The sequence below is a fragment of the Plectropomus leopardus genome, chromosome 17 (assembly GCF_008729295.1).
Source record: "Plectropomus leopardus isolate mb chromosome 17, YSFRI_Pleo_2.0, whole genome shotgun sequence".
Taxonomy (NCBI): domain Eukaryota; kingdom Metazoa; phylum Chordata; class Actinopteri; order Perciformes; family Serranidae; genus Plectropomus; species Plectropomus leopardus.
In genome coordinates this window covers 2,153,349-2,173,884 of record NC_056479.1, presented here as the reverse complement: position 1 = coordinate 2,173,884, position 20,536 = coordinate 2,153,349, and the positions used below count along the sequence as shown (strand labels likewise).

Genomic DNA, 20,536 nt, shown 5'->3' with positions numbered 1-20,536 from the left:
GCATTTCTATATTCTCCTTCTGACCCCCAAAACAAAAAAATTTCTTTTTTTTTGTCATTTTTGGAGCAGACTGGTACGCACTACATTGACCATTTGCAAAGGAAAAAAAAAAAAATCAAACACCAAGAATACTGATCCTCCTCCTCGTAGCCTATCTGTAGCAAACTGTCTGAACTCAATAACCCGCTCCTTTCTGTGCTGGATTGTCAACTGTGAGCGCGCGCGCTGAAGATTCCGTGCGTATCGCGTGATGTAGCCTCGAGCTGGAGGAGCCGCGCGGTTTCGCAGAGAGGGAGTGGGTGGATTAATGTGAGGAGGTAAATGCGTTTAGTCTCTTTACTGTGAGGTCGGCTCGGATATTTTCACCTTAATTGACTGTAGAATACAAATAGGCCAAATACACGCAGGCTGTGTGAGCTGACGCTGTTCTTATCAGGCTCCTCGCGCGCGCACAGATGTGTCAGCGCTGTTCTGAGGGACTGCGGTAAAACCGGCTGCTTTAGCGCAAGCTGCCAAGCAAACTTTCATCTGACGGAGTTTATGCGCGTGACAGAGAACTCATAGTGGGATTAATTTCACAGCTCGTCTGAACCACAGACATTTATTTATCCACCCTTCTATCCCTCCATCAATCCGGGAGGGAGGGGAGTTGCTGAGCAGGAGAAGCGGCCGCTCAGCTCTCCGGCCGGCTCTGTTCATGGCAGCGCTCCGGTCTCTCTGGTAACAAGCACGCAGCTCGCGCTCATTTCGGTGCTAACAGTGTTATGCTCGGCTGTGAAATCAGAGGACCAGTAGAGAAAACCGGCTGTCCTTCTTTCACATGGGCGAAGAAGAGGAGGGGTTCAGCGGCCAGACTCGCCACCGAGGAATCGAGGAAACCGGAGGTGTAGGAGCGTCTGTGGACCCGGACAGAGAGAGGAAATATGCAGAGCTCTTCAAGCAGCTGGACCTGAACAGTGATGGCAAGGTGGACATCAATGAGCTGCGGACCGGACTGGCAGCCCGGGGTTTACACCAGGGAGAGGCGGAGGAGGTGAGGCACGGGGAGACAGGGGACACATATGGTAAAGACAGGTGCACACACACTCCAGCAGCTCCATATCCAACCTATCCCATTCACACGTTTTATGGCATGCGGGACGTGCGCAGCGGTATACATTAACCCTCTGAAACCTGGACTGACATCAGTTTCCATGTGCTGCGTTCAGGCGTCTTTCACAAGCTTATTTGACCTTTTGAAACTCTTTTTACTTCTAAAAAGAGGCAATGACCTGGCAAGAAATGCACCAAAAATTCTAAGAAATTTCTAAAAAGTGACAGAAAAGTTACTGAGAAATTCGTTGTAAAAATGAATGAATGAAACTTTTTCCTACCATGGGAAACAAAACATAAGAGAAAGCAGGTCCTCTGGCCAAGTGCAATGAACAGAAACAAAAACACAAAAAGGGCCTATAAATCAATCTCAGTAACAAATGCTCATGCCACTTTTTTGTGCTTATTTTCAGGTAGTTTTCTTGAAATTTAAAAAAATATATATTTTGCACATTTGGGGCAATGGTTTGTTAAGTAGCTCACTGCATTCTCCTCATGCTTTTGAAAAATAAAAATCAAACCAATTTGCTCGAGATTTAAAGGTTTAAGAGCCTATAGCAAAACATGTAGTCTAAACAATCGATATCCTTGAATGTCAAAATAATTTCGAAAACTTGTAAATTCACTTAAAAAATGGTCATACAACCATCATTTTAAACTATCACTGACATTTTATGAGATGTCTCGTTGCCTGGAGAGCCCAACATAACTGACATTTTGTAAATGAAGCAAGACAAGCTTTGGTACAAATCAAAAAACAAAACAGTTCTTAAAAACAGGGCAATCCACTTTGTCAGATTTCCAGCAAAAGCTAAAAAGCTGATAACAAAAACACCCATTTCTAAAAGCTAGTGGAAAAACAATGAGAGGTCAATAAAAAACACCCATCTTTGGTGCCTAAAAGCCACCTGTAAAACAGTGACAGGTTGCTAAAAAAACCCACGTGTAACTGTGGTTTTAAAGTGGACCGAAGACAAGACCACTAGCCATGGGGGTAAAAGGGATATAAAGGAATTTATTGTTGAGTTTTCAGGTGGATGAAGTAGGTAGATTGCAGCGAGTCTGAGGCTGAAGGCACAGGTGGTGGGACGCTGAGTGTCTTGTGGTTTAGACAGTGGAGGAATGAGCACTGGAAAAAGAAAAAAAAAGCAAATTGTCATAAAACAAAAATCAGCTCTTCTCCAGTGAAGTTTTCTGTGTACAATCTGGCAGTATGGAAGTGTGAGTCCAGGGTTTTTCATGCTGCAGTTGAATAGTAGAATGAGCAGCAGGAGTGCATGCAGAGCTCCAGCACCAGGAAGTCACGCCCAAAATATCCAGAAAAATACAAAAAACAGGCAAAATTCATACCACCACACCATGTTTGGTGTCTTAAAGCTGCTTAAAAAACAGTGACAATATAATATATAAGACACCAGGATTAGTGCCTGAAACACAACTGCAAAACAGCAACAGGTCTAGAAAAAAAACACACTTTAGGTGCCTAAAAGCCTCTTGTAAACACTTGTATTTTCTACCTAAAATGCCACCTTTCAAACAGCGACAGTTTACTTAAAAGGACCTATATTTGCTACCTGAAAATCCACTTTGGTTGCCAAAAATATATCCATGTTTGGCACCTAAAAGCTACTGGAAAAACAGTGACAGGTCTCTAAAAACACCCACGTTTGGTCCCTAAAAAGCCTCTTGTAAAACAGCGAGGGGTTGCTAAAAATACACCTATTATTTTAAGCCACTTATAAAACAGCAAAGACTGCCAGAAAAACATTTATGTTTGGTGCCTAAAAAGCAGCTGGAAAAGCAACAACAGATGACAAGCTTTCTTGTTGGTTACCCACCTAGGTGTCACACTGATCACCCTCCCCACCACCTCCAGATGTCAGCTTATGTACCACCACACAACTTTAGAAGCGTTCATTTGATCTGTTTGAAACATGCAAATTTAATGTATCTGTGGTTTGCAAAGATGTAGCCTATGATGCTAACATTTTCCTCTCTCCCGGCTGCAATTGCCGTGATGTCTCGGTAAAAACACCCGTTTTTTTCATGGCACTATCCCTGGTGGAAAAACACCAGGTGCTTTTAAAACATTGACTGGTTGCTGAAAAACACCCACTTTTGCTGCCTAAAAAGCCACGTGTTACAGAGTGATGGGCTGCTGAACAAATAAGCGTCCATGTTTGGTGACTAAAAAGATGCTGGGAAAACATCAGTTGCTTGCTAAAAAACAATCAAGTTTGGTGCCTTCAAAGCTGCTTGTAAAACAGTAAAGGGTTGCTAAAAAACCCACACATGATTTGTGCCTAAAAAGCCATTGGAAATATGGCAATATGTTGCATGAAACCACCCACATTTAGTGCCCAAAAATTTGCTTGTAAAACAACAGTTGCCTCCTTTGCCAGCTGAGCTGGTGAATTCCACTTCCTGTGTGGTAAGTTCAGTTTGAAGATGGCATGTGATTTTACAACTAAATGAATGAATGAATTTAGCCATTATGTAGAAAATTTGGAGGTAATTTTTGTTCTGTTTATTTTAGGAACTCTTTCCAAAGCTTTGTAAACTCCCTGTGATAATGATAATGAGAGGGGGGTTTATTTTTTTACATTTTAGGTTTGTGCATGAACATTTATTTCATGCTAATTAATAAATAAATGACTGATAAATCGTCTCTGCAAGCAGAGATTGATAGAGAAAAATCAGTCATTTTGGAACTGTGATCAAGTTATTTTGGCACAGCAGTGTCTGCTTTCTTGTCATAAAGAATGTTCCTGTGTTTCTTGGCTAAAGGACATAGTGTCGGTGAGGAAGCACAGAAGCTCCCTCTTTACCATTTGGAGAATTGAACCATGGCTACCAACTAGACCCTTCTTTTTCCAATACACCCCCTGAGTTGCAATGCTGTTCAATAAAGTATGAGAGCAGTGAGTGCAGTGTGTGGGGTTACACTCTTTGTTTTCCTCATTACAACCAAAGCAGCCTCCACAGTGGCACCACAGGACTCCTGTGCAGCAGCTGAAGTCAGACAAAGTAACAGCAGTCTTTCAACTCTTTCTCCAAGCTTTCAAACCAAGTTTCATTTTTCCAAAACATGACCTGAGGTTCTCAGTTTGTTTCCAGACCAGTCACCAGAAGAAAAGGTTGGAATTCTACATCTCTGCAAATACAGATACGTTACATTTGTATGCTTCATACGGATCATATTAGTGTTTCTAAAGTGACTTAGTATATGTGCTGACTTTGTCATTGGGGGAAGGGTGGAGGACATGGTGGATGGAGTGACACCAAGGCCTGAAGCCTGAACAATAAACAAAAAAAACTGCTTGGGAACATTGGAACATGGGAGTTTTTAGCAGCCCATCGTTGCATATTCAGCGTCTCTTAGCCTGAAAAAGCAGGGTGTTTTTTATTGAGATATTGCTGCATTTCAAGCAACCTCAAAATCCAAACATGATATTTTCCTAACCATAACCAAGTGTTTGTTATGCCAAAAATTAACCAGCAATAATCACAGGGTGGTTGAAGCATTAAGTTTCAACATATTCTCTACATGATAATGAGTGTGCTACTTTCAGCTTTTCAGAGCATTAAATACACAATAGAAACCCACAAAAAGTTCAGAGAGTAATATTTTCACACTCATTTTCCTTATTAAGCACGGAAAAACAACAGTACACCATTTGAATTTAACTTTCTCTCGGTCACAAAAGACTGACAAGGCTTAATTGCCTCGTAAACTCATCATAAAACGCACTTCATAACATCTCGACAGAAGCAAAATAAAACTCACCCAAACAGTCTTGGTTACTCTTGCTAGTAATCTAGTTAGTAAGTCTACTGTTCCAACAATCACTAGATCTGGTTTGGTCCAAATAAATCTTTAATTTACCAAGTTAGAAGTAAAAAACATGCTGTTATTCCCCACAGTCTCTCTGCCTGCTGGCTGTCAGCTGTCTACAGTTCTGTAACTTCTCCCTCCACCACCAGGTGTCACTGTGTCTTTCAGCTCAGTTGCCTGTTCCACCAGTGGGACCAGAGAATGAGCTCTGGTGGTGCGTGCTGTGCACTACATACAATGAGTGCAATAGAGAGAGAAGCGCCTGGGTTTATGACAGTATTGAGAAACATACCATCGAAATTTCTAAATACCCTGGGATACCCTAATACCACAATACCATCCAAGGCTAATCCATGGTTTGAAGAAACATACAATGTCATCCTTTAATGTGGTTTATTGGGTTGTTGTGTCAGCAGTCTGTCTGAACAGGCAGCGATTTTGCCCCAGTGAATACCCATTTAAGGAAAGGAAAAGAAAGAATGGATGCCAAGTTAATACAATAAAAATGGAAATGTACGTGATATGTGTAATAAGTGAAAGAAACTGCGACTTAGGTACTAACATGTATAATTTTAACTTCTCTAATAATTTTATCTTACTAAATTAAAAGATAGACTTAATAGCTCATAATTTAGAGTAGTATCTTATCGTTACAAAACAAAAGCAATCATTTTAAGACTTTTGTCAAGGTAAACATTCAACCTCATAATCTTGATTCAGCAAATCTTATAATTTTCCCTTTATAAACGATTTCCTGTTTATTTAAATATTAATTTTCCCCTACATTTGAAAACAAGCCTGGCTAGTGTGACAGTAAGTCAGCATGAAACGATAGCAATACCAGTATTTGTAGGGCATAACAAACTGAAAATTCTTGTATGATTCTCATCTTATATAATTATCACCAGACAGAATGTACACTCAACATCCCTCAACAGTAGTATGGTATTTGAAAAGAGAACCCTGCCACAGACTACAGAATGTAACTATGGTATTGAAACCATCATCTGTCTTTATATAGTACAAGTACCATAAAACGGTGCAGTCATTTTGTGCCATGAATCAGCCTCTTGCAAGTCAGTCACTCATTTGTGTGGCCTGGTTATAACACCATATAAAGACAAGCTGTCCCAGTTAGCGGAGGAAATGAACCCTTTGTGGATGAATATTTTAACAGTCTTGGTGTAAAACAAACCTGCCACACTGCTGACCTTGGCTGATTTGTTGGTCTGGCTCGCACACCACTTTACTGTCATCTACTTGTCTCTGTCCTCAGGCCAAAGCAGGAAGCTTTTTCAGTGATTGTAAGGATGGCACAAACTTTTATATACCCCAACATTCCAGATACACACAAGACTCACTAGTACAGACCTCTACTGCGGGACTTTCATAACCTGTAACCTGGGGCTCACCTGTTGTTTCCACTTAGCTCTGTGTATGTATCATAAACTGTAATAAAATAGATGAAACTACTGTGGTGTCACCCATTGGTTTAAAGACCAAACTTTTTGTATCAGGCTGTAAACGTGTTTATTTCTGCTTTAAAGTTGGGCATTTTAATGTCCTTTTCTGTTGAGTTAATTTTATGAGCCACGGTATTTAAAGTCATTTACGTCTTTCAGAGCAGTACCGCCTTTCAGCAAGTTACTATTGCACCTTTTTCTTGCTGAATTATTGCATCACACACTAGTATGCGTTATGCATTTTAAAGTTCCAGTTCTAATTGGACTAACATAATAATTTACTTTTTCTAACATCATGTAAATATACTGAGTAAGAATAACCTTGCCACCTTTATGTGCTGTTTGATGGTTGAGTAAAGTAAATAATTGTGGGAAACATTGGAGGAATTGGTGCTGATAGTACAAATTTTCTATCCTTTATGTTGCAATGATTTTGTCATTATTTGCTGGTTCTAGCTTAGTTGTCACTAGCTCCCCAAATGACCCATTAACATGTTGTGATCTGCCAGCACCACTTTGAAAACAGGTGGAAGCCATTTCTCTTTGCTTTTCTTCAGAGGCAACATGAAAGTCAGTGAAGAAATACGTTCAGAGTTTGCAGAAAATCTGAAACTGTGTGTATGGACATCACAGAAGGCCAATTATAGACAAACCCAAGATGACAAAACTGGCACATTTACAACAATGTATTTTAATTTGCACTATCCCTGTAGGTTTTAACTATTTAAATAAAATAAGAAGTTCTCACAGGTTTAGAAGTAGGGGAACATACACAGTGGCATATAGGATCATTAGCGGAAAGTCCTCTGACTTTTGAGGCCTCTTATGTTCAGGGGGCTTAGTGTTGCCAAGTGTTCCCAGCAAACTTGACAAAGCACCTGAAGAAAAACTGAGTTTTAACTACTGCACATTTTTAAACTTCTGAGAAAAAAACCTAATCCTTTATTCTTGGCTTTGAGGTCTGTTGACAGGTTGTTGGGTATCCTAGTAACAAATAGACAGACCTTTGACTGAAAACAAACCTTTAATACAGATCCACATATCAGCAGTTATTGTCAGCCTTTAGCCATCACTTTAGAGCAGAGGGAGATGGATGGGAATGAAAATTTATATTTATACTGAGTCTTCTGCCTTGTATCGGAACGATCATAGTATTGTTCACTGTTAAATTGTATGTGTAATTCCAATTAATTTGGTATATTATCTTTATTAGAGAAGAGAGATCCAGACAGCAAATGAAGAAAGATAAAGATAAACACAAATTTTCCAAAATTGAATCAGGAATGATGCAGTAATATGGCATGCATCTTAAACACTACAACCTCCAATTGTAATTTTAACTATTAGAGCCCAGTTTTCATGTTGGTACAAGCACAGCGGCAAAGCAATTTTTTTTTTTTATCAGGTTTCAGTTTGCCTGTTTGGTTTTTGCATGAAATTTCTCATACATTTTTGACTCAGACCAACTCTCTTCACAACAGAGTGTTTTTTGGCAGAGACACCTGCACACAGACCTCTGAGTAAGCTCTCAAATTAATAATTTCCACAGAAAGTCCTGATAATTTCCAAGACATTTTACAGTTATTCAGAGGAACTATATAAATTGGTTTCAATTAGTGACTAAATTAATTCAAATTAAGTGCTGGTGTAGGGTGCATGTGAATTAGTATGTTTATTTTGAGTGTGAAATCATTCAATACACCTTACAAAAAAGAGAAAAAAAGACAGTTACACAGATAGAAGATAATTGTATTGTGAAAAAGTTAAAACAAAAATACCACATAAGGAGATTACAGTGATATGTTGACTGGTTTCATGTGATATGTTTCAACCTTTTAACAGTCTTTGCTGTCAATGGTAATTTTCTGTTTCTTTGTTTTTTTAGCTATTCAAATGTTATTATACTGTACATGTGCTTCAGTTAAAGCTACAGCTGGTAACTATTTAAAAAACAGTTTTTTTTATATTTGCTGAAACTGACCATATCAACTAACATGTAACTGGTACCATTCTGGTTCCTGCACCTAATTTTAAACTATTCAGAGCATTTTGGCCAAAATAAATTGGTTCAAAACCAGAAAAGTTGGTTCTGGTTCAGAATCCTCAATGGAACCGGTTCAAAAAAGCTAATTTGGTGGAAAGGGAGTAATAGTGTTTCTTATGGCATTACTGCACGTGAATGTAAAAACAACCAATCAAAGTCAAAGAGGCTCTAACCCAGCTGTAAATCATGTCAATCACCACTGATGATGTGCAGTCAAACTGTTAAACTAGGCAGCACTGATCAAATATGAACCAAGATTCTGTTATTGCATTGTCTATTTCTCTCAAATGCCTCCAGAAACATATTTTAGTGTACAGTTTGCTGTAACGTCGGAAGGCAGGCACCAAACATTGCACCAAACTTCCCATGTTAAACCCACCCACTCACACATACACATGCACACACACACAGGCACATGAATAAAAACAACTGTTTGATTAAGTAAAGCACTAAAATATGACTAAAAATATGAGTAATTGAAACAGGGAAATGAATTTCAATGAGTGCTATCTAATAAATGAGTATTCTTACTTGAGCCGCAGTTCAAGCAACTGCCATTAGAGGCACAAGGATTGGAAAGAGGAACCTGGCTTTTGTCACAGACTGTTTGTCTTGTGTACTTCTGTGTGGATACGGTCACAGTTTCAGCAAACAGGACAAAGAGTTAATTATATAAAAGTTTAGCTTTAAGACATAAAAAGTAACAGTATGAGTGTTTGTCCTCCCTTCTAAGCACAACAACTAGGCTTGTATTCTTTCTCTCCATTTCTCTGTCCAAATCAAGAGAGGAGAAACTATGTTTGCAGCCAGGTAAGATGTGGTTTACTCCTCGACTTTCACTGGGAGCACAGAATCTCACGGCCTTTCCTCTTCTCTCTTCACTTGTGTCTCTGTTGCACTTTCTATACACCCCCGACCCCGACACTTCTGTGGCGTCTACACCCTCTTGTGTCCTCCTCTAACTACACTATCTCTACCTGCTTCCATCCTCTCTCCACCCGTTTATACTACCTGCTGACTGGCTGACGGTCTCCCTCTGTCCCCACAGATAGTCCTCGAGAGCGACATCAACCATGATGGTCTGCTGGACTTCCAGGAGTTTTCCCAGTACCTGTGGGCTCATGAGAAGAGGCTGTGGCACATCTTCAACAGTCTGGACCGCAACAATGATGGTGTGGGCATGCTAAACACACACACACACACACACACACACACACACACACACAATTAAAGGGTTACTTGCGTATTTTCTAACCTGGATTTTTCCATGTTTCTGTGTTTAAGTGATTAATAGGAAAAACGTTTTTTTTAATCATTCCAATATTGAGCAAGACAGCTGCAGCCAGCAGCATCAAAGCAGGCTGTAATAGAATCCTTGCAGGGCATTGATCACAGACAGTGTACATCCACCAAAAAGTCTCGTTTTTGTCACTAGCCAGCTTTCCATTATAGATTTGTGAAACGTTAAACAATATTTTCGAAGCGTCAATAAAACACAAATGCGGGTCCAGGTTAAAAAATGCCCGTTACCCTAGTTCTCTGTCACTTCCCACAGCTTGTTTTTTGTTGATGCACGTGAACATTTAATATTACTGACTGAACAAGCAGACATGTTAACACTTTCTGTTCTGTCTTGTAGGTCAAATTGATGTCGGAGAGATCCAGCACTCACTGCACAAGCTTGGTGTGGAGGTCACCACGGAGCAGGCCTCCAGGATACTGCAGAGGTACAATGTGTGTGTGTGTGTGTGTGTGTGTGTGTGTGTGTGAGAGAGAGAGAGAGAGAAAAAGAGAGAGAGAGAGAGAGAGAGAGAGAGCATCATAACATATAGAAAATAAAAAACTTTCCTAAAATATTTTTAAAACTTTTTCATCATTTATATTTAAAATTACAGCAGGTTGTCTTTAACTGTTTAGGGAAATATTAGAGCCCTCTTAGGCCACAATTAGATGACGATGGCCCTACTAAAAACAGAAGAGTATTTCCTTTGTGAAAACGATCGTCATGCACACAGACAAAAACAACTAAAAACGCTGTAGTATCTATGCCAGGCCAGTAGTTGGCAGTCTTTGTAATCAACAGGGAAAAAAAGCACACCTGCACACTCAAACCCATGCAAAAATTATGTTTAATGTGCAAGCTTTCGGTCAGAGAACTTTAAGGCATAACAGGTAACAAGCGGCATCAGCAGTATAAGGAGCCGAGGACAACGTTTTTTCAAGATTTGGTGTAACTTTGTAATGACACACCATAGAAGAACACCATGCACCTGCACATAAAGGCATTCTTCTAAAGAGCATTGAGTATAAACCATATACTGTATATAAAGATATACCCCCCCCCCTCCCCCTATGCTGAAGTGAGGTCAAAGTATCTAAGATACAGGTGTTGCCATTTTGCGAGGGTGATGTCATTGAGGGCCAAAATCTGCGAAGTAGCGATTTTTGCGGTGGGGAAATGGAGAAATTAAATGCTATTTCCACTAGGTGCACTGTCACAAACAGCATTGCTTCTGGTAATCATTAACGTATTCCAGGCTGTGATCATTAAAAAAATCTACTTAAAAATTGAAAATTATTTATTTTTTGTGTTTTATTTTTTTCATCTAAAAAATCGTGGCATCATGACAAAAACTTGGCATTTAAAGGATTAAATTTTGAAGGTTAATGAATATTAGATATTTATGATTAGCACTAATGTTGGTTAAAAAAATTCACTCAATGAAAGCAGAAAAAATATTAATGTATAATATTTTTAAGGCTTGATTTTGAAAAGTGCATTTTGTGCGCAGAGTGATAAGAGTGTGTGCAATATTAATGCGGGGCTTAAAGGGTTAAACTGAGATGTAAGAAACCATAAGTAATCTGCTGATGACACTGTGCTGTTCCAGTTGTATAGCTGTCCTGTAACTCTCTCCCCCAGCATGGACAGGGATGGCACTATGACCATAAACTGGATTGAATGGCGTGATCACTTCTTGTTCAACCCTTTCCACAACATGGAGGAGATCGTCCACCACTGGAAACACTCCCACGTGAGTCACCAGGTTCCAATCATAGAAATGATCCAGATAATAATGCTGACAGTATATACATTCTTTACATCCTTACATATAGATAGTCTGATCTTTAACAGAGGTGAGGACTCGAGTCACAAATTGGATGACTTTAGACTCAACAAAATCAAAAAAGACTTGCGCCTCCACTTGGACTTTCTCACCAATGAATACTTGATACCCAAAGATTAAAAAGTATGTTATTTAAAAAGTGTATCACAAATCAATTTAGTTGCCTTCATTTCCTGAATTAACTTACATTAAGATCCAGATCCACTTTGTTCACTTTGTTGTTTGCATCAAGTCAGGCTGCAGGAGAGAACCATGAAGAACTAATGTTACGTTAGTTAGTGCCAATTGGAAAAAATGACATTAAAGATAATTTTGCTTGTACACAAAATATATACAAGTGAGGGTAGAATGGAGTGTGAGATGGATTGTGATGAAGAAGGAGCTGAGCCAAATGGCAAAGCTTTTGATTTACCGGTTCATCTATGTCCAAACCCTCACCTGTGGTCATGAGTTTTGCGTAGAGACTGAAGAAAATCGCATATACAAGCCCCTGAAATTAATTTCCTCCGCAGGGTGTCTGGGCCTTAGAGATAGGGCGAGGAGCCCTGACATCTGGAGGGAGCTCAGAGTAGAGTCGCTGCTCCTTTGCAGAGAAAGGGGCCAGTTGAGGTAGTTCGGGCATCTGATCAGGAGCCTCCTGGGCACCTCCTGTTAGAGCCACAGCAACAGCACAACCAAGATCCAAATCCAGGTGAGCCGGAGGTACAGCATCAGTGCAGTCACAGCACGAGCACAGCCAAAGGCGGGAACACAGCATCAGCACAGCCATCACCACAATCCAAGAGCCAAGATCTGGAAAACTACGAAACAAGGGAGCACAAATGCTCTGGAGAAGAAGCCGAGTTGCTGTAATGCTGTAAAAAGACATGAGCGTTTGCAGACGGAGGGAACAATAGAAGGAAAGAGGAGCTGAGTGTATCATAGAGAGTCCCCCAGCAGACTAAACCTATGTCAGCCTGGTTAGGGACTGGTCCAGGCAACCCAAGCCAGCCCTAATTGTAAGCTTCATCAAAGATGAGAGTCTTAAGTCTACCTTTAAAAGTGGAGACGGTGTCTGCCTCCCCGACCGAAACTGGAAGATGGTTCCATAAGAGAGGAGCGTGGTAACTGAAGGCTCTGGCTCCCATCCTACTTTTGGAGCCTCTAGGAACCACAAGTAACCCTGTGTTTTCAGAGCAGAGTGAACTTGAGGGTTGGTAGGGAACTATGAGCTGCGACAGATAAGACAGAGCCTGACCATTCAGAGCTTTGTAGATAAAGAGGAGGATTTTAAATTCAATTCTGGATTTCACAGGGAGCTAGTATAAGGAAGCAAAAACAGGAGAAATATGATCCACACGTGTAGTACACGTGCAGCAGCATTCTGCACCAGTTGGAGAGACTACAGACTTGTTGGGTCAACCAGATAACAGGGAGTCGCAGTAATCCAGCCTAGAAGTAACAAATGCGTGCACTAATTTTTCCATGTCTGTTTGAGACAGGATATGCCTAATTTTTGCAATGTTACTCAAGTGAAAGAAAGCAGTCCTTGAAGTTTGTTTTATATGGGAGGCAAAAGATAAATCTTGATCGAATATAACTCCAAAGTTCCTTACAGTTGTATTAGAGGCCAAGGCAATGCCATCAATAGAAATTATATCTTTAGAAAAAGAGTTTTTGAGGTGTTTGTGGCCAAGTACAAAAACTTCAGTCAAGTCATAAGTCAAGACTACCTGTCTTGACATGGGGCTTGACTCAGTATTTGCCTGTTTTGACATGAGACCTGAGTGCAAAGACTTGAGACTTATTTGTGACATGCAGAACAAGGACTTGGTCCTACCTCTGTATTGTGATGTGCTACATATGTCAGATGACACTGAGAAAGATGAATCAAAACTGTATTATGAATTATTTTCATTAAGAGAAACCTTTACCAATTTCACAACAATGAGACTTGCGGATAACCTCCCCTGGAAAACAGCTCCAGATAAATGTGTCATGTTGTTGTAGATGTTTGACATTGGGGAACATTTGACGGTGCCAGATGAGTTCTCAGAGCGGGAGCGGCGATCAGGTTTGGTGTGGAGGCAGCTGGTTGCCGGAGCGATGGCTGGGGCCGTGTCTCGGACAGGAACTGCTCCCCTGGACCGTCTCAAAGTCTTCCTGCAGGTGGCTTATTTCACTAACGATCGCACTGAAACACACGCCTCATGCAACAACATTCTCGTAAATTTCTCCCATATTTTCTCTTAATTTTTCTGCTAAAAGCAAATATAACAGAAGTCAACTCCAGATGCACCAAATGTTCTTAACCATCCAAATCTGCTCTGACCAGGTGTGCTTTATGATGAATACCACTGATCATAAGTCAACTGTTAGCACAGGTAACACCCCCTAAACACTATATAACGGCAGGTTTAGTGCGGTGTGCAAAGACTCAGGCACATGAACAAGACTGGAGACATGACACCAAAAAAGGCTGTAGGAAGAACTTCGACAGGAGTGAAATTGATGTAGTCTGACTGTATAATATACTTAAATTAAAAAAGTAGATGTGATTTCAGGGAAATGTATTGAAGCATTAAAAGTAAAAGAATGCATGCAAAAGTGTTTAAACAGATGTATTGAATAAAAATAATTGAAATAATTAAAGGGAAAATCAACAAGTCCTCATACGTACAGTCTATATGAGAAGTTGGAAAAATTACTTACAGATGATAAAAAATAGTTGCCATTTAATATTCTAATTAATCCACTTATTGTTTCAGCTGCACTTGTATATTTCTTTTGGATTTGTATGCAAAAATCTTAATTTGAAAAGTAGTTACTGAATAATAGTAGTAGAGTAAAAACTATAATATTTCCTTCTGAAGTGTGGTAAGTTTGGTAAGTGGAAAGTTTAATGAGATTAAAATACTCAAGTAACAAAAAAGTTCCTCAGATTGGTACTTAAGCACAGTACTTGAGTCAGTGTACTTAGTTACATTCCAGCTCTGGTAAGCAGAGTGATGCACAGTAACTGAAATTACAGTAACTGGGATCAATGCACCAAGTATAGCAGCATTTCTTAAGCCCTGAAATTTTATAATCCAGTTATTGTAATTACTCTAAAACATGATCTAAAATTGATTAAATGATCTACATGCATACATGCTTTCTTTTTCCTGCACTGGGCAACAATTTGTGGCCGGTGAAATCAAGATGTGTGGATCACTTATAAAATGTTCTCTTGCCTAACAGAAAAGCAAAACGAAAAAACATATGAGCAAAACAAAAGACAATTTGTTCATATAGCATCTTACATGTTACTCATTGCTAAAGGCACAAGGTAAATTTATTGGTCATTTTTTAAACTATATTTAAAAAACTAAATTAAAATTTCCTCTCCTTTTACTTAAATCCTGCTACATCTTGTTGAGTCGAAAAATCAGGGATGGAGGAACGTTTTAAGCCTTGTAATACAAACTATATATTATACATTGTGTGTAATAATGAATTAAGAAATGTATCAGAAAAATATCAAAGGAAATGTTGAATAATCCCCAAACTCACACACAGTTAAACTGCAAAATTGGCAGCTTGTAGGAAGATTAGAATGACATTTTCCAAGCTTACCATCTAACTAGGTTACCACACCTTCAGCATGTCCTTCATTCACAGATCAATCATGCTTTTTATTTTTGTGGAAAAGTGAGAAATAACCAGCATGGTGTCAGATGCAGTGTTCTGGAGACATCTACCTATGGTGGTCTGTCAAGGTCTCAGACTCTGAAGCTCACTCTATCCCTCAAATGCTGCACTGACATTCACTGACAGAGATGAAACACAGCACATGGTGGGTAGCTGAGGTGGGTGGTTGGAGCATTACTAGCTAAAACACACAACAAGTTGGCTCCCTGCCTGTGGTGAAAGCTTGAAATGTCAGCAGCCATCAAACAGAGAAATGATGGCATTGATCAGCAGCACTCTGAAACCTCCTACTGATTTATTATGGTCATTTTTTGTCAGTTTTTTGTCAGAGCCAGTGAAATATTCCAAAGTGGTTCCTGACAGGTTAAACCAAGATATCCAGGACAGCATGCCAATTTATACCTGTTCCATGCATTGTGGCTTTTCAAAATACACTTACATTTTGCAGTGAATACACAGTTTCTGCGTGTTAGATGCAAACAGTCTTTTTCAAAATAAACTTATAAAATGCTAAAACACCCCATGATGTGAAAAAAATCCTGGTTTGGCTCGACATTCATATTGAAAGTGAACACTGTCCTCCCAGGTGAAAGTCTGGGGTTTGTTGGACCCATACATGCTCATTGTCCAAAGCAACAGGCAGCTATTTTCAGTGTAAAATTTAAATAAACCCATTGTACACAGCCTGCTGCACAGCAAATAGACAGTTAGAGACTAGCTGGTGAACAGTGTAGCACTTGGCAGCTAAAGAGACGGATAGTTTTTGGTAGAGATCAAAATTAGACAAAATAGAGTGAATATCAGACTTGCATTCACCAGGTGGACACAAACACAACTCCATATGAATAAGAATGTTGCTCTGTGTCTGCTGGACACTTAAATGATCATTAGTATACTGTTTTATGTCCTGTACCTAACCTACCCAGGTTAGATTTAGGGAATTCTCTTTATTTACATACAGCACAGGCTGTAGTAAAGTGAGTGAGCCGGCAGTGTTTGTGTGTCCAGGTACACGGCTCCACATCTCGGGGGATGAATCTGTGGTCTGGGCTGAGGGGGATGGTCAAGGAGGGAGGCGTCTTCTCACTCTGGAGGGGAAATGGCATCAACGTCCTTAAGATAGCCCCTGAATCTGCCATTAAGTTTATGGCCTACGAACAGGTCAGTGCTCTCCAGTTTCACCTTCACTCATCCTTTTTCATTCATAATACAATACATAAGATAATCACATTCTTTGCTTATCTTTGCACGTCCTTTGTGTCATGGTGCATCATCTCTACCACTCCTCTGTGCCCTCTCATCATCCTCCATGGCTCTCTGCCTTTCCCTACTCGTGTTCTGTCTCTTACTCTAGATCAAGTGGCTGATCCGAGGGAGCAGAGAGGGGGGCGGTTTAAGGGTACAAGAGAGGTTCATCGCTGGCTCTCTGGCAGGAGCTACCGCCCAGACCATCATCTACCCCATGGAGGTCAGTCTGATATTTGTGTAATTGGAAGGTTGGTATGAAGATAGTGCTCAAAGGCCAATTTGCAAATTTCCTGCCACTGTCTCTGGAGCTTATTGCACTCAGTTTTACATGAATGCAAATCAAGTTCTGTTTCAGACAAGCTCCTTTAACCCTTTGAAGCCTGAACACTTTGATTTGGTTTCCTTCAAATACAAGGCAAAAAGAAAGTTAATTAGACATAGCTCAAAGATCAGCAAGAAATTATTAATTAAAGAAAACTACCTGAAAATAAGCAAAAAATAAAAAATTTAATAGTTTAATAGTTTCAAAATAGTTTATTGGACATTACAGCATAGCCCAAAGAGAGTGATGGAGAAAGTTAAAGAGAAAATCAAGAGTTTCATTTTAAAAATTGTCCTAAACCACAATTCAAATTAATCGATAAAATCAATTTATCGCCCAGCCCCAACTAAAAGTAGTTCTATCTCCTCCTCCAATGTCTAATTGAAGAATATTCTCTAGTTCCTATCTGTCTACACTCTTGTACCTTCTTCAGCCTTCCCCTGTCCCCCTCTGCTGGGTAGGTGCTGAAGACTCGTCTTACATTGAGGAAGACAGGACAGTACTCAGGTATGGCTGATTGTGCCAGACAGATCCTGAAGACGGAGGGAGTCCGGGCTTTCTACAGAGGCTACCTGCCCAACACACTGGGTATCATCCCATACGCTGGCATCGACTTAGCTGTGTATGAGGTAAGTATGTATATTTATGCATGTAATGTATTGTAATAAAGCCACTCTACCACAATAAGTGAACTATGGTGGAAACGCACCTTTAATAGTTATCGTGGAAACACGATAATGTCTAACTGACTGGTAATTAGGTTGCTGATATAGTAAAAAAATCACCAATCAACCTCTCAAGTAGGAACACATTATTCCATTTTTTTATTTTAATTTACTTTAAAAGTGTGTGTATGTATTAGTTCATCTTTCGATTATTTTGGTCTTCCCCGCTCTGTCTGTGGCTCTCAGACCCAAGTAAACTGGTTCCCACTGAAGACGTACATCCTTATCATATAGTTTCATATTTTAAAACCTCAGTTATTTTCTAAAACGGCTGGTCGCTGTAGATTTTAGCAAATATTACTCAAACATGAGGTAAGGACGACAACTTTTAGAGTTTATGGCCATGTTTGTGCATTTATCAGTTCAAGTATCTCATATCTGAATACACTTAAAATACACTTAATCACATATACAGTTTATGCCTACACCAGATCACAAATCTGATTATAATCCATTTTGGTTTTCCTGGGCCATCAGGTTCAGCTCTACTCCAGTCCACAGAGAGGTGGTAATGTACCTTAAGCTGTTTAGGAAAACACCAGAAGAGGAATAATTTGCACTAGACATGTGCAGACATGAGCAGATTTCAAATGAGTAAATCCACCTAGATGCTTCATGGATTATTGCCGGCCTTCACCTCTCATTCCTATGTTCCCCTCCCACTAAAACACCACAACTAACCAGTTGAAAAAAAGTCCAAAAATGTAAAGTTTGTAAAATAATACAGTTTATATTTACAGATTATATTGATGTCAAATGAACAATAATACTGTCATCATATGACACATTTTATCGTGAGTTATGTATTTTTGCAGACATGTAAGGAACTGTTAACATGTTACATTTCTTAAAGGGAGTTAGGTGTAATATTTTCTACCAGTAGCAGATTGGGAATAACCTCAAAAGAAATCTAGTTACAGTCAGGCAGTCTTTGAAAATTGTTAAAGTGTGAGACAAAAAGCTCAAGTTGTCTTTAGATGTGAGAGGGTGTCAGACTTCTGAAATGTTGTAGGCATAAGACTCATGAACTGGCTAAATATAAATGGAGCTCTGTGTCACAGAGGGATAAAATATATTTCAGGCTTTGGATACACACAATATATATCTAAGTGGGATTCTCCATTGTTGGTTTGGGTCTTTTGATGGCATTTGTTTGTTAACTGAATATCACTAGCCTTATGCTTCAAATGTATCTTTACTAGGAGACAGAAGGGAATCCTGTGATCAATCACAATGAACAGCAGCACAGTCAACCACACAGCTTATGAGTTTGAGCAAAAACGTTTTTTAGCTTGAAATGTTACTTATTTTCGCAGAATAAAATCCTTTAAGGGGAACTCCCCAGTGTGCGAACCTCTGTTTTTTCACATTTGGGTTGTTGGGATGTGCGTGTCTTTTTGAATCTCTCTAAATGCATTTTTATACCACTGCATTTTTAAGTGAATGAATTTAATTTGCTTACTTATTTTTTTTTCCTCTTACACCCTTCTCTTCTCCTTCTAACTGCTCACTGCTCAGACTCTGAAGAACGCCTGGCTCCAAAGGTACTGTGTAGATTCAGCAGATCCAGGAGTGTTGGTCCTGCTGGGCTGTGGTACCATCTCCAGCACCTGCGGCCAGCTGGCGTCCTATCCCCTCGCCCTCATTCGGACACGTATGCAGGCACAAGGTGAGATATACATCAGATTCAGACACATTCTAAACACACTGATCAATAATCCAGCAATAACCATCATTCTTCTTCTTGCAGCCATAACTGAGGGTAAACCCAAACTGACCATGGTGGGACAGTTCAAATACATCATATCTCATGAAGGTGTACCGGGCCTGTATCGAGGCATCACTCCCAACTTCCTCAAAGTCATCCCAGCTGTCAGCATCTCCTATGTGGTGTATGAGCACATGAAGAAAGTTCTCGGGGTGTGTTACTAGACTGAGACAAAGACAAAGGTGTCATGACAAAAAGGACAGAAAAAGCAGCGGCTTCATTATGCTTGTGAGAACAGGAGCAGTGATGATGCAGCTCCTCAGACACTGACAGAAAAGAAAGGAAGTCTGGGAAGAGGAGAGATGAAAAGATCCATTTGAGATGGTCCTGCTATATCCAGACAGATTCAAGCTTGTGTAGCTTGCAGATAGTTTACAGGTAAATTATATTCATTTATGGATTTTGAAGAAGAGAATGAGGTAAATATTTGTCCTCTCTGAAACCTTTATGCCACATACAAACAGGAAATGCATTCATTCCCATTGACTTGACTTGGTGCAAAGCACACAGTCCAACAACAAAGATATTTTAAAGTGAAAACAGACAACTTTTCAACTCCCCCATCCAACAACCCACTTCCACCTACACTGTTTCCAAGTGTTAGTGTTGGTGTTGCTGTTGCAAAAGCTGCGTTTCCATCAGAAGTTTTCAGAATTGAACCTTTTGAACCAAAGTAACCCTTACAGATATGTACCTAGACCCTAGATCTGTGGAGCCTTTCCACGACAGACAGCACTCTTACATGTGGGTTGTCTGCATCCTGTTTATCGTCCACAAAACGGGGCTGCACACCAACATTTTCAGAACAAAAAAGAGCAGGCAGAAGTGAGAGTCTCTCTTTATGTGATATTCACAAAAGGCTGGTTTGTGCATTGTCTCCGTGTCAGGCAAGAGCAGGGATTTAGTGCTGTCTAAGTGCACAAGAGCAATGCTCCGCTGAGTGTTTTTCTCCAAGTGAGGATTAGAATATATGCAATTCACATAATCCAGTCGCAATTAACATAATTTTTTTTAAACAATTGAAGATCCACTCATCACTCAAAGTGTCTGTCATCCAAGGGCGACAATAAAAGAGTGGTCAAAGCTGTCATATTAACATTTAAGGTGTGTTGATGGATTCACGTGGTCATCTCATGCATTAAGTTGTATATGTTCCACCTTAAAAGTTGCTGGTAGTCGGCCCAGTGAATTACTTTTCTTTTTTCTCAGCCTACAGCTGCTGCTAGAGGCTGTGTTGGTAAC

At 39.8% G+C, this 20,536-nt stretch overlaps 1 protein-coding gene across 1 annotated transcript; it reads left to right on the top strand.

Annotated features, from left to right (window-relative positions):
- Positions 1–592: 592 nt before the first annotated feature.
- slc25a23b (solute carrier family 25 member 23b) lies at positions 593–20,110 on the top strand. Its single transcript, XM_042505250.1, has 10 exons — positions 593–1,033; positions 9,483–9,606; positions 10,074–10,161; positions 11,358–11,469; positions 13,552–13,710; positions 16,240–16,392; positions 16,586–16,699; positions 17,263–17,430; positions 19,045–19,195; positions 19,277–20,110. The coding sequence occupies exons 1-10, from the start codon at positions 821–823 to the stop codon at positions 19,456–19,458; spliced, it is 1,464 nt and encodes a 487-aa protein (XP_042361184.1). The 5' UTR covers positions 593–820; the 3' UTR covers positions 19,459–20,110.
- Positions 20,111–20,536: the final 426 nt, after the last annotated feature.

Coding starts and splice junctions, on each gene's coding strand:
- slc25a23b (XM_042505250.1), top strand. CDS start 821: ATGGGCGAAGAAGAGGAGGGGTTCAGCGGCCAGACTCGCCACCGAGGA. Junction 11,470..13,551: donor ACCACTGGAAACACTCCCAC/GTGAGTCACCAG, acceptor ATGTTGTTGTAG/ATGTTTGACATTGGGGAACA. Junction 13,711..16,239: donor GTCTCAAAGTCTTCCTGCAG/GTGGCTTATTTC, acceptor TTGTGTGTCCAG/GTACACGGCTCCACATCTCG.